General features: G+C 38.2%; 1 protein-coding gene across 3 annotated transcripts in view; it reads left to right on the top strand.

Moving 5' to 3' along the window:
- nfkb2 (nuclear factor of kappa light polypeptide gene enhancer in B-cells 2 (p49/p100)) overlaps nucleotides 1-14,425 on the top strand; it is a 27,119-nt gene that overhangs the window by 3,488 nt on the left and 9,206 nt on the right. Inside the window, exons 1-8 of one of the 3 annotated variants that reach the window (XM_050071278.1) lie at nucleotides 1,588-1,654; nucleotides 4,357-4,396; nucleotides 6,228-6,303; nucleotides 8,327-8,367; nucleotides 11,254-11,352; nucleotides 11,541-11,692; nucleotides 13,338-13,450; nucleotides 13,560-13,718. In XM_050071278.1, the coding sequence (XP_049927235.1) occupies nucleotides 4,358-4,396; nucleotides 6,228-6,303; nucleotides 8,327-8,367; nucleotides 11,254-11,352; nucleotides 11,541-11,692; nucleotides 13,338-13,450; nucleotides 13,560-13,718 (679 nt within the window). In that variant the 5' untranslated portion in view covers nucleotides 1,588-1,654; nucleotide 4,357. Of the gene's footprint in view, nucleotides 1-1,587; nucleotides 1,655-4,024; nucleotides 4,257-4,356; nucleotides 4,397-6,227; nucleotides 6,304-8,326; nucleotides 8,368-11,253; nucleotides 11,353-11,540; nucleotides 11,693-13,337; nucleotides 13,451-13,559; nucleotides 13,719-14,425 lie in introns of those variants that run through there. The other 2 variants (XM_050071277.1, XM_050071276.1) reach the window with 2 other exon arrangements.

Below are 14,425 nucleotides of genomic sequence, written 5' to 3'. Positions count from 1 at the left end.
GAATTTATGTTTTTTTGTCAATAAACACACATAGTTGGGTTTAGGAAAATAGAGCAGTGTTCACTTCCTGAAAGATTGTAAAGCCAAACCCTGTTCTCTCAGCTGAAAGTCAGTGTTTCCTGGATCCATCCACTCACCCCACGCAGACTTCCACAGCCTTAACCTTCGTCCTTGTCCTGCTGTGTTTCCTCCTGACGCTGTCAGGTGCTGTTAAACTATAACAGCAACCAGCCACATATCATGCCAACGTTAAAGGACGCCTTTTTTTCGTTGATTCCTGACGCCACAAGTCACTGCCCAGGAGCTGGATTTGGATCTGGACTCAGAATCTGTTTGTTGTGTAACTTCGGTGAAGTTGAGAATGAGGTTCACTTCCTGTTTTTCCTGTCCGATGATGAAGACATAAGGAACGTACTTTTCAGTAAAATGACCTCTGTCTTTGTTGATTTCTTTTGGTTGGATGATCATCAAAAGTTTTGTTTCAGAAGGACAACCTTTTATGTGGCTGAATTTCTTTGCCCGGCCTGAGGTAGAAGGCCGAGGATTTTGTTTCTGGACTGAGTAGTTAAATAACACACACTCTTGATTGTTACTGCAACATCAATGTAATGGTGTCTTGTAAACCTGTGAGGGTTGGGCACATGTAAGTGTGCATGACATGGCCTGGGATCACCTCAGGGTCCTCCAGGAGGCGCTGGAAAGCGTTGCTGGGCAGAGGGATGTCTGGGGTGCTTTGCTCAGCTCGTGCTTTGCTGCTCCCGACACTCCAACCCGCATGAGTGCATGAAAATGGATGGTTGGAAATGCAGCAATATCTCAGTAAAAACGATCCACCCATGAGGGCTGAAAGGCTGCTGGAAACATGACATTAACTCACTAAAGCACAACTGGTTTTGTTGTGTGTTGGTGTTGAACAGTGGTCTGCAGCTTGGCAGGCATCTCTCCACCATCCCCTCCACCTTCTGCTTATATCATACGTCACTCACTGATATGATACGTATGAAACGTGTCTGTGGTTTGCAGAAATGCACAATGCTAACATTTTCTTCCGCAGACCGAGCTGCTACATGCAGGTCAGTGGTTTCTCTGAGTGAATCCTGATTCTGTCAGAAACATGAACAACGTAATGTCTGAGACACGACGACTGTGTTTAAAGCTTGTGAACAAAGGGACAGTAAAGCAGCTGTTTGTAAAGGTCTCAGTGTTTGTTGGTTTGTTTGGTCCTGACTCAGGTGTTTTGGGGGAAGTTTGTGAGGACGTTGATATAAGGTTACATTACATTTCATCAGGCTGATAGGAACAGAAGGTCTGACACGTTTCAGAGAAACAGAAAAGTAAAATCACCTCTGTGGATTCCTGCTGAGGTCAGAGGTCATGCTGAAAATACCCCGAACACAAACTTCCCCAGTTGGGTTTTCTCTCCTCGTACTCTACCTGCTGTGGGTTTATGTTAATGAACAGCTGCGACCTGATTGGCTGCTCTCAGGGGGGGCTGTCCCACCTGGAGATGATTGAGATCAGATTTGAGTCAGAAGGCGGGTTTTGTCTGATGCTGCGGAGCTGAGGAGGGACAGGAAGTCAGAGTACTGAACCAAAACACCATCAAAGAGACAAGCAGAGAGGAAGTACAGAGACGCTGAGCATGAACCAGCAGGTCTGTGTTTGTTATTTGTCCTTTGATAAAGTTTGTGTCCTTCTCTGGTTGTTTTCATGTTTATCTGAGAATTATTTAGTTTGGATTAAACTGTCAGGTGTTTTTAAGTGAAAGATTTTTGTCATTTAGTCTGTAAAATATCAGAAATAATCCCAGATGTTCGTCTCAGGTTCTCAGTTTCACGCTTATCTACATTTGCTGTCCTGCTCAGATTATAGAAAACAACTAAATATCTCATCGTACGCAGACGACACTTGTGTTTCCGTTCGTGCACAGAGCAGGAGGCGCAGTTAAACAAAGGTCAAACTGAAAAAACTTTCAGAGCTGAATGTGAACGATGTGAGATCAGAGCTCAGCCACAGGTTGTGGTTTAGTCCTGGATGCAAACCTGCATTAAATCATTCACATCAAGACGATAACAAGATCATCCGACCGCCACTTTAAGAATCTGAAGAGTTAAAGGACGTTTGTCTCAGCAGGATTTAGAAACATGCGTCCATTTTAGTTACTTAACAGATTAAACTTCTACACATACAACCTAAACTGATTTTATAAAATTTTACGAAATATTAATACAGTTTGGTAGTGTAAATGAACTACCACAGTAGTAATAGCAGTAATAGTACTTGTAATAACAGTCAGATAATGCAGTTTATGATACAGTACCATTAAAGTGGAAGGGGCTATTCTGCTGCCTCATGAGTACTGTCACTTTAATACTTGAAGTCTGTTTTGTCGCTGAGACTTAAAACTTTACAAAAAAATTGAATGCAGGACTTTTACGTGTAACACAGTATTTTTATAGTTTGACAGTCACACTGCTGGTTTTACTTTAAGCTCCAGTATGTCAGATTTAAAGTGAATATAATCTAATCAGTCTGATTTCTTTAATGATCAATGATTTCATTCATTCATTCATTCATTTTTCATAAGTGCTTATCGTGTTAGGAGTCACTAGGGCTGGAGCCTATCCCAGCTGACACTGGGTGAGAGGCAGGGTTCACCCTGGACAGGTCACCAGACTATCACAGGACTGACACAAAGAGACAGACAACCATTCACACTCACATTCACACCTACGGACAATTTAGAGTCACCAATTAACCTGCATGTCTTTGGACTGTGGGAGGAAGCCAGAGCACCTGGAGGAAACCCACGCTGACACAGGGAGAACATGTCAGAGCACCTGGAGGAAACCCACGCTGACACAGGAGAACATGCAAACTCCACATAGAGGGGCTCCTCCACCCTGGGATCGAATTAGGAGCCCTCTTGCTGTGAGGCTACAGTGCTAACCACTACGCTACCGTGCCACCTTCTGTAGTGTTTAATCAGCTGAAAATCAGAATCACTGTGTTTTCGTTCCCTCAGAATGAGCTGTTTATATCTACACAGGGAGCAGGTCCTCGTCTACAGAGATCGCCATGTTGCACCGCCATGTTTCTACAGTAGCCCAGAACGGACAAACCAAACACTGACTCTAGATAGAGACATTCAGGTTTACATAATAAGCAGCCCTCTGCGATGAGTAATATCTGAACAACACCAAAATGGTGTTTTTTTTGTTTTTTTTCTTTTGGCCGATCTCTGGCCTCGCTGCTTCCTGTTGTTGTGCTAAGCTAACTGGCTGCAGCTTCATATAAAGACCTCAGAGTGAAAGCCTGACTCTCTGAGAGAAAACAAATGGATGTATTCCTCAAGATGCTGAACTGTCCCTTTAATTATCAGCTCATATTTGCTGTCTGATCAGAATTTTGGGGAGAGGTGGTTTGGCGTGGCGTTCAGGGAACCTCTGTTGAATAAAGATGTGTCTGGATACAGTCCTCGGGCTCTGGGGGTGCTCTGATGTCCCAGATGAAGGTTTCTGTTGAAACTAAACATTTTCAGATGTGCACGACTGTCAGGAGGAGGAGGAGGGTCCAGTTCACTCTTTTCTTTAGTACGAGTTCAGTGAAGGTTGGATGAAGCTGTGCAGTAAAGTGTTTCAGATGTTTAATAACCTTTTTACTGTCTTTGGTTCGACCTCTGTGGAAGTCTGTTTGCACTGCAGACAGCTGAGAGCTTTCTACAGCTTTATATAGTTTTCCTTTAACGACAGGCGTCTCTGTGAGCAGAGGACAAACTCGTCTCTGCTGTCTGGTCGTGTCTTTAAAACAGTTCCGTTTTCCTTCAGACAAAATCTTCTTCTTCTTCCTCTGCCTCTGCTCAGAGTTTGTGATCAGCAGCAGCAGAGTGACATCATCACCAGCAGCTCCGCCCCACTCAGATCTGGAATTCTGGGGGTTTTCCTCGGCTCGGCCACTTCCAGGAAGTGACTGAAAACAGGCCGAGGGGAGGGGGAGGGGAGGGGAGGGTGAGACGACACACAGACACAGACAGAGAAGAAGAAGAAGAGGGAGGGTGGAAGAAAAACAGCAGAGAAGAAGAAACAGAGAGAGGGAGTGTGTTGTGTTCGAGGCTCTCTGGTCCGTCATGTGAAAGTGAAACTGCTGCAGAACATTTTTATTTTTCTGTCGTTCGGTTTGTTTGTTTGTTTACTTGTTGTTTACTTGCTCGTTGCATCGAGACTCTTGTTCTTCAGACGGGATTTAAAGTGACTCAGGTCAGAGTGTTTCCTGTTTCCTGTTTGAACTCTTTCAGGTTTAAAGCCTCTAACAGTCTGTGTGTGTGTGTGTGTGTGTGTGTGTGTGTGTCTCCTGCAGGATGACTGAAGCTCAGTTCATCAACGTCTACGACAACGACGTGAGTCCTCTTTTCTGTTCAAACACTCAAACTGCTCTCTGATCTGTAACCTGATCATTAGTGACTCTCCCAGATTATCAGTCAGGGTGTTGATTGGAGTTTTGTCACGTGTACGGGCTCCTGTTAGGGTCAAAAAGATCTTATACCACTAAGACATGACTTACACATCATGACTCTGCTGTGTGCTTCAGTGTTCACGCTGACCGTCATTTATGATATATTTATTATCATATGTAATGTTAGACAGATGTCACACTGCCAGCAGCTGTTTGCTTTTGTTGTTGTTGTTATTGTTTTAAGAATCAGCTGTAATAAAAATGTAACTATCAGGGTGAGGAAGATTTTAAACTCGTTGTTAATCATCGTTTGTAAAACTGAAAGAAACAAAAACCTATCTGTTGATGGTGTTTTGTTTGCAACCTTTCAGAGTTTCCCAAATTCACCTTATCAATACAAAGTTAAATCAAATCAATAACTCTGTCTGTAAAGCTGTAAATAACTCTGCAGGAGAAATCCAAACTTGTGAAGGTGGAGAAAAGATTTTTAGTTCAGGATGTGTCAATAAAATGTGCACAATGTCACAAAGACTGAAAAGTGAAACTCTAATTTCCCACAGCCATGTTTGACCCTGAAGCTTCACATGAACATAATGTTAACTTAAAATAAAATCTGCAGATGAAAATATATTTGGTTGCTGTTTTTGTGATTCGTTGACTCGTCAGTGTCGAAGGAACAAACTCTGCTCAGTTTCCGTTTCAGCTCAAAATCTAAAAGTTTAGCTCCGAACGTCAAAATCTCACAGATGAGAAAAAAATTTCCAGTTTCTGCAGAAGTCGATGTTTTAATCAGTGTCTTCTTCAGTGTCAAACCTAGTGTGGGAACTTGGGGTTTCCTGCTTTGAGTCTAAACTCCAGTCTTTTTTCTACACTTTGACAAACTTAAATTTTTCATGCAGAATGTTTTTGTAATAAATACAGTTATATTATTGTTGCAGATAAAATGAGGCAACAGATAAACAATACTAAACTAAAAGATAGGACTTAAAAGTCTAATCAGATTTCTCAATTTAAATGTCTTTAGATTATATTTAACATAATTCAGAGGTTTAAAACTGTGTTTTTGGAGTTAATGCAAGTGTTAATTTACCTCCACTGATGAATGCAGTCATGTGGAAAAATGTAAAAACTAAATGCAAATGACAGAACAAAGTGAACGTGTGACTGATAATGAGAAAAGAGAGCTGCGACGTTTGATTTCAGTTTGATTAATAACTTCCTTCAGTCTATGAAATGTTAAAAATAGTTATAGATGTTGTCAGAGATCAAAGTTTTCTTTCATAATTTGACACAAAGTCTAAAAAGAGATTCAGTTTATTAAAGGTCACATCAGACGCTCTGTAGTCAGATTATTTTAGGGTTGTTTTTTTCACTGAAGGAATGATCAACATGATCATCAAACTGATTGATCAATAATCACCCTGATACCAGAGACATGTCACTTTTTACTGATAACTGATGATTGATAATAATCCGAAGTACTGCTCGGACTACAAACAGATACTGGAAATGCTTCCAATACCGAAATTTTGAGTTATAGCTTCTGCACATGTATATTCAGGTATCTGTTACTGATGATTGATAATAATTCACACAACTCAACTGTGGAGCCCCCGAAGTTCTGAATGACGATTTTTGTGACCTTTTCACTTTTCAGGGCTTCTTAGAAACCTTAAAGATCGAGACACTGATTGATCGATGATTAAATGATTGTGCGATTATTTATATATGATCTGTTACAGTTTTACATGTTGAACATATTTTTTCTTCTTCAGCTGCAGATGAATTTGATGCAGTACGACTACATTCCTCCAGTGGACATAAAGACTGAACCCTACATACCTGAGACAGGTACGCAGTCAGACCACACATCAAGATTTTCTGCCTGAAATTCATCAGACAGCCTCCGAACACACGACTCAGTTCTCAGAGCATATTTATATTTAAATCAAGTGATTCTGATTGAATATTCTTTTCATTTGACCACATTTCAGATCTTTTCATTCTGTAATTAAAGATTTTACTTCATGTTTATCATGTTCTCTGAATAACTACCATCAGATAATAACTTGTATCTGTACCTGAACGCAGCGGCCAGGCCTCAGTACTCAGATCCAGCCTGTATTTTACTGAAAATGAAAACATCATCCATAATGATTACTGATGAACAAGTACCATGTAATTGACCATTTAATGACATTAAAGAATCGACACCATCAGAAAAGTTTTCATTCAAAACATTGGGAGACGTTAAACGTATCAAACCTGCAGGTACATGAGAACCTTCACCTGGACTTTCTAGAACCTTATGTTTGCTCTTAAGATGCTGTCAGCCCTAGAGTGGTCTCCTTTGGTCTGAATCAGGGACTCATGTTGTTCCAAAGTTGTATAATTGCCTAGAGTTGGTTGGTGTTCTCACGGCAGCATTTACAAGAGGACCAGATCAAATGCCTTGTGTGAGAAAGCTGCTCTTGATTGGTCAGAATTTCCATGTGGGAAAAATCCAGGAAGTAAAGCAAACGTTGAAGAAGAGTACACTTGCAAGATAAATGTGACACTTTCTAATGTCACAATGGAGGGACAACTACGCAGGTTGATTTTAGCGCTGCTCATCGTGGACTATATTGCTGTCATTGTTCATTTTAGTCAAACCATACAGTTTGAAAACGAGGCGCGGCTCCAACTAGAAAACAATGTTTTGATGCATTGGATGTGCTGAATGTGCATATTAAGGCAGTACAGGAGGAGGTGCACATTAATAATCCTCCAGGACTGTAACATGCTCATGTTTAACCCAAACAATGTGTCATGTGACTGCAGTTGCTTCACATCCAGGTCGGAACACCTTCTTACCACAAACCAACCGCACCAGAGTTCCTTTGGAACCGGACCGAGACCACCTCTTCAAGAAGGTCTCAGTTCGGTTGATTTGCTGTGTTCACACCTGAGTGTGATTGAACCACACTTAGGGGACAAACAAACTTATTTTTGATTGAAGCAAACCAAACAGAGCAGGTGTGAAATATTAGAACCAAAGAACTAATTTAGGACCACAATTCCAGAAAGAGAACAGTTCTTGTAAGAAGTCTGGCATTTTGCTGTAAACCTTTTAAAACCTCTGATCTGTAGAAATCTGTACCCTGTGAAATTACATAAACACAGAATTTGAAGAACCTCAAATGACCTTTACATTTACATAGAAACTGTGTGGAACCTCCAGTGGGTAGCCTACCTAAAAATCTAGACCTACAATTTGTAGAAACTTTTCGGGTAATTCATTCAAGTGTTTAGTAATCTATTACTAAACTGAGCCTAAACTTCTCTAAACCTTCATCTAGTACCTGGACTCACCTGGAATTTTGACATAGTCATTATTTCCAGAACCTCCCAGTATTTGGAAACCTCCTTCGAGAACCTCTTGTTTGCATCTTGAAGCTACACAAAAGGATCTTTGACCAGGAACAGATCATGGTCAACCCCCCCGCCTCGATACCTGGAACCTTGTAATTCCGACCTAATGTTTAATCATACCTGGAAACGAGGACAGAGGCATTTCACAGCTTTGTTAGAAACAACAGTACCCATCAGTACTTGGGGACCCCGACCTAAGCTTATGTTCTCCTGTTACCAGAAACAGAGATCTTGTTTGTCCACAGACTGTAAATGAACGGTACCTGGGAAGCTGCAACTTTCCAGAACTTACTAAGAGGGAAAACACCATCTACCTTTTGACTTTGAAGAACTATCGCTGGTAAAATTGTGAAAGTCAACGGTGATGTTCAGAAACCGTCAGTCATGGTGACCACTGGGTTTTAGGCTGGTGTAGTGTCAGTTTCTGTCCATGTCATTGACTCAACTTTTATTTGTGTTTCAGCTCATGGTCCCTACATTCAAATCATCGAGGAGCCAAAACAGGTGAGACTTATATTTTACTTCCTGTTTGTAGTTATCAAACTTAGAAATTCTCCCTTGCATTGTCGACATTTAGTTTCTACTCTTAATCTACAAACCTAAGAAAACATGAAGTTTTTGGACCAGCTGCGCTAAAAACAACAAACAGAAAGAAAGTCGGAGTCAAATTAAAAGTTCAAACATTTAACATTAATTTTTATGTTAAAAAAAAAAGAGAGACCTTAAAGTCTGAAAGGATTTTTTTTTTTCATAAAGGCGTACCACAGGGATCAACATCAGGTCCCCTACTATTTTAATTTATTCTCAAACTGAGCATTTAAGCGTCCTTTTTTATGTAGACGATACTGTCTTTATACCACTAACCTGCCACAAACCTTTTCCAGATTACAGTCCAATGAACTCCAGACCTTTTTTATTAATTACAGTTTGTTCCTAACTCCTGAAAAACACAATATTTGCATTTCACAATGTAAAAAATAAAACTTAATTGATCTCTGAGTGAAAATTCATATTACAGCTGAACAGAGAGAAGTAAAAACCCTCTGTCCCTCTGCTGTGGCGTTGACAATACAAACACACAAAAGAAAAAAACATGGAAATGAATAAAAGTCACATTTTTTAACAATTTAATTTTCATTTATTATTGTTTTAGGCCTTGAGAAATTCTTACGTTCTCCAATTGTAATAATACGGAGCCTATACACTTAATTAAAAAATGTTTTAATACCTAAATGTGGATCATACGTCTACGGCCCGACGCCCTTTCCTCTGGGTCGTCTTGAGTCTAGCTGGGCTGACTATGGATCCCAAATCCAAAAAAAGTAAAAGTCTAGAAGGAAAATTTAAAAATTCACAAAGATTTGTTTCTTTTACCACAAACTCTGGAGTTAAAGTAGCAAATGATCATAAATATCCCACTGCAGTGGCCACAATGTAGTAAAACATATTAATGAATGCTCGTTAAGACCGGTTAGTAGTGTTAATAGGCTAATTTATACATAATAGTTGTGTATAAGGCTCAAATATGTTTTGCAGCTCCAGAACATTTTCAAAATTATTATCTTTGGTCAAATATGGCTCTATTGAGGGTAAACAATGTTGACCCCAGCTCCAGGGGAAATGGCCAATATCTGGGAGAACTCATGTAGCCTGTGAAAAATCCCGGCCAAAACTTTGTCTTCTTTGTGCTGCTTTTTGTTTGCAGTTTGATTAGCAACTTGAGACAAGTCTAGACAACATTTTGACTAATCTCAATAAACAGGTTTCAGCATATAGATGCTGATAAATACATAGTTTGATACAGTCTCTTTCAAAATAAAAGCACTACATCGGTACAACACCAGCAACTGATGTTTTTTAACCTTCGCCAACACACACACGGCGACGTCAAAGCCTTTTTTTGTCAGTGTCTGATGTCGCAAGTCACTGCCCAGACTTTGGAGTGAGACTGAGTTGACCTGCCACTGTAACGTGATTGGTCAGTACTGCTCAGACTACATGATGGCTAAACTCAGCAAGTTGTATCTAAGTATGATGAATAAGTGGAGTATACATGGTAATAAATGATTAATATGATGTTATATATAATATTATGTGCAGTGTATGTAACATATAGTATGCACACTATGCAGTAATAGTCCAGCACAATGAAGCATAACAGATACATGATAAAGCATGTAGTAATGAAAATATGCACAGTATTATTGTGTGGAGCTGTAAGTAGTACAGTAACTGAAATGTGAGGTGCTTTTATGATTTTTGCTTTAGTATTAACAAAACCCAGGTGTACAGGTGTTGTTGCTGTTTTAGGACCTAGAAGAACTTTGTGAGAACAAAGGCCTGTTTACTGTCGCTACATGAACACGTAGTACTGTTGGCGGTGATTCCCCCACTCAGGCTGATCCACACGTTACTGGAACAGTCACTTCCTTTAATCCAGGGTTTTCCCAACAGTCATACAACAACATGGGACTGAGCAGCTGAGCACAAACAGGCTGCAGGACGTCAGGGAGTTTCTGCAGATAAAGGTCATGTGACTCTGTATGCAAATCAAACAGCAGAAGAAGAACCAGGTTTACGCAATCAGGAAGTGACATGACACAGTGACTGTTGGTGCAGCTGAATCACAGACGTTTGACTCGTTATAATGAAACAGGTCACATGAACAGGTGGCCTGTCAGCAGAGGGTTAACGTCAGATAACAGCAGGCAGTGTGACACTGTAGGGACATAAACACACATTGTAACACCCAAATTATAAAACTAGATCCATATAATAACAATAACAATAATAATAATAATAATAATAATAATGATTATTATTGTTATTGTTATAATAAAACAACTGTACTTATAAAACATTTCTTCCTTTTATAACAAAGTGTTTTACATGGTTGAACCAGGATTAAATAATTTAGATAAAATCTGATAAATAAAATAAATAAAATTCCCATTTATACTGTTTGTTTTTGAAAAATAAATAAATAAATAATAATAATAATAATTGTGTAAAAAAGCTTTTAGTAGATAAACAGATAAATAATTAAATGATAACATTTTAAAACATGTGATTATCACATAAAATCCTACAGTGCAGCCAAGACTGGTTCATGTCTGAAAGAATAAATTATCTGACATATGAAATGATGTAAATATGAAGATGAAGATGAGCGGTGAAGTCTGCAGTAAACAAAAAGCATCAGACTGTGTTGTGTAAAGGCACAGAGAGAAAAACATACAAATGATTTATATGTGACAGATTCATCATCAGATCAGGTCCATGAAACTTTTACTTTCAGTGTTTATAAAATAAAATTCCGCAGAGAGTGAGACATGATCAGCTCTGAGGTGACGAGCTGCTCAGTAACGCGCTGTGTTTGTGTGTCCTCAGAGGGGCTTTCGTTTCCGTTATGAGTGTGAGGGTCCGTCCCATGGCGGGCTCCCAGGGGCCTCCAGCGAGAAGAACAGGAGAACCTACCCGACCGTGAAGGTGGGTCTGACAACACTTTAACAACATGTCAACAACCTCTGCCACACTCACACAGACGTTTAGTTTTTAAAGGAACATTTCACCTAAAAACATCGTCTGAGTCTTGTGTTGCGTTCATGTCACGTAGGAGTTCACATGCACGTGTTTCCAACTTCAGACTTCTCACATCTGTTGTGTCTCTGTGTCAGATTAATAACTACATGGGTCACGCCCGGGTGGAGGTCCAGCTGGTGACCCACACCGACCCTCCTCGTGTTCACGCTCACAGTCTGGTGGGACGTCACTGCACCGAGAACGGCACCTGCACGCTCGATGTCGGCCCCAACGACCTCACCGCCTCGTCAGTATCCAATCACATCGCTGCATTCAGACTGAATCACAACAAAACAAACAGTAACAAGAAGGTTTTTAATCCTCGTCGGACGCTCTGGTTACTTCTAAAGAAAAACTCCAAAGAGGAAGTCAGAATTTTCTTTTATAAATTCAGCTTCCAGGAAACATTTTTATCACCTTTTATTGTCAGATTAAAGTCCAGAGCAGAAAATATGGAGAGAGACAAACTAATATATGTAAATAAATTCATAACACTGATGTTGGAGTGGAAACGTGCTCACATTAACACCAGGAAGAAAGAAATACAACGATAACTCAACCCTCAGAGGGGAATTTTATTTAAGAAGTGATTCATAGCTCCGAGGGATTTCTTAAAAATAGAAAATAAAACTTCACACAACATCAGAGAGGAAACAGGAGGAAACTTTATTACTGAAAAATCTCTTTTGATTGAACGCTGGTTTAAAAATGGACAAATACAAGAAATATTATTATAAAATAAACAGGTATTTTCTATCAATATGTGTCAACATATCTGTGGATAATTTTTAGATTAAATTCGTAAAAGTGTCGATAAGATTAAAGGAATTCAAGTGAAATAATGAATGTAAAAAAAAAAGAATATATTAAAATACATACTTGAATATGTAAATGTCTATATTAAAAATAAAGAATATGAAATAAAAACATAAATAAGAGCATTTTTGGAAAATACTGTAGAATTTAGAATAAGTAAATGTATCTATAAAAAATAAAGAATACATTTGAAATAAATACAGAGGAGTATTATTAATAAAATATTTTTAGAATTAAAAAAAGAAAATGTATATATAACAACTAAAGAATATCAGTCAATCAATCAATCAATCAATCAGTCAATTTTATTTATAAAGCTCAATATCACAAATCACAATTTGCCTCACAGGGCTTTACAGCATACGACATCCCTCTGTCCTTAGGACCCTCACAGCTGATCAGGAAAAACTCCCCCAAAAAAACGGGGGTAAAAAATAAAAAAATAAATCAATAAATACACACACACATATATATATATATATGTATATATGTATAGGATAAAAAAACACATATAGATAGATATAGTATATATTATAAACACATAAAGTCTTTGTAAAATATTTCACATTAAAAAATGTATATAGAAAATAAAGAATATGAAGAAAATAAAATGCATAGATAATCGGGTTTATTTTATAAAATATTTTTAGAATTAAAAAAAGAAACTGTATGCATAATAAATAAATAATATATATAAAATAAACACATTAAGTGTTTTTTGTAAATTATTTTAGAATAAAAAAATAAATGTAGATTTATATATATAAAAAGTAAGGAATGTATATAACATGAATGCATAAATAAGAGGAGTTTTTTATGAAATATTTTTAGAATTAGAATAAAATTTAACACTAACTTTTTTGTAGAATATTATAGAATTTAAATATTTATATACAAAATAACTGATGTACAAAATAAAAATATAAATAAGAGAGGTTCTTTTAAAATATTTTTAAATTGAACCATTGTTTTACAATAGAAAATATGTTCATATATTATATACAGTCTGTATGAAATAAGACAAAGTTCAGTTAGAGATGTCAAGGAGTAAAATACTGTGATGTCACTTCCTGTAGATTCAGTAACCTGGGGATCCTCCATGTGACCAAGAAAGGTGTGGTGGATGTTCTGAGCCGAAGACTGCGAGAAGAGAGGAAGAGACAGAAGGGAGCTCACTATCACCTGACAGGTAAACTCACCTGTACCTACACATGGTCACCTGACAGGTAAACTCACCTGTAACTACACATGGTCACCTGACAGGTAAACTCACCTGTACCTACACGTTGTTTCCTCAGAGGCGGAGGAGCACTCTATCCTTAAGGAGGCCAAGGAGCTGGGGAAGGCGATGGACCTGAACATCGTCAGGTTGAAGTTCACCGCCTACCTGCAGGACAGTAACGGAGGCTTCACCAGAGGGCTGAAACCAGTCGTCTCCGACTGCATCTACGACAGCAGTGAGTCTGGACGTCCCACAATCTGAGTTTTTACTCACAAAGACATGCTTACATTCAGTTTCAAAGCTTTTCTGACACTTTTAGTGAAGATTAATAAATGAAATATTTAGAAGATGAATTGATAATAAAATTAGTCCTTAGTTGGGGCAGTATAAGAAGCTGCATTTGAAGTATTATATATTATTATGCCTTTAATACGATTTAATGGTAAGAAACAATACATGTTGTAAGTATCCACTAATATTCAGGAATTATCAATTAATCTAAAAGTAAAGACTAATAAAAAGTCATTTTACTGCTATGTTAACAAGATGTTAACAAGAAGTCATAGTATAGCATGTCGTCCGAAATTGTTAAAAAACGACATAGTATAGTATGTCGTCCGAAATCATGAAAAAAAATAGTATAGCATGTCGTCCGAAATCATCTAAAAAAGTCATAGTATAACATGTCGTCCAGAATCATGAAAGAAAATCATAGTATAGTATGTCGTCCGAAATAATGAAAAAAAGTCATAGTATTGTATGTTGTCCGAAATCATGAATAAAAGTCATAATATAGCATGTCGTCCAAAATCACGAAAGAAAGTCATAATATAGCATGTCGTCCAAAATCATGAAAAAAAGTCATAGTATTGTATGTTGTCCGAAATCATCTAAAAAAGTCATAGTATAACATGTCGTCCAAAATCACGAAAAAAAATCATA

Source organism: Epinephelus moara, chromosome 19, assembly GCF_006386435.1.
Source record: "Epinephelus moara isolate mb chromosome 19, YSFRI_EMoa_1.0, whole genome shotgun sequence".
NCBI classification, from domain to species: domain Eukaryota; kingdom Metazoa; phylum Chordata; class Actinopteri; order Perciformes; family Serranidae; genus Epinephelus; species Epinephelus moara.
This window is presented reverse-complemented; position numbering and strand designations above follow the sequence as displayed.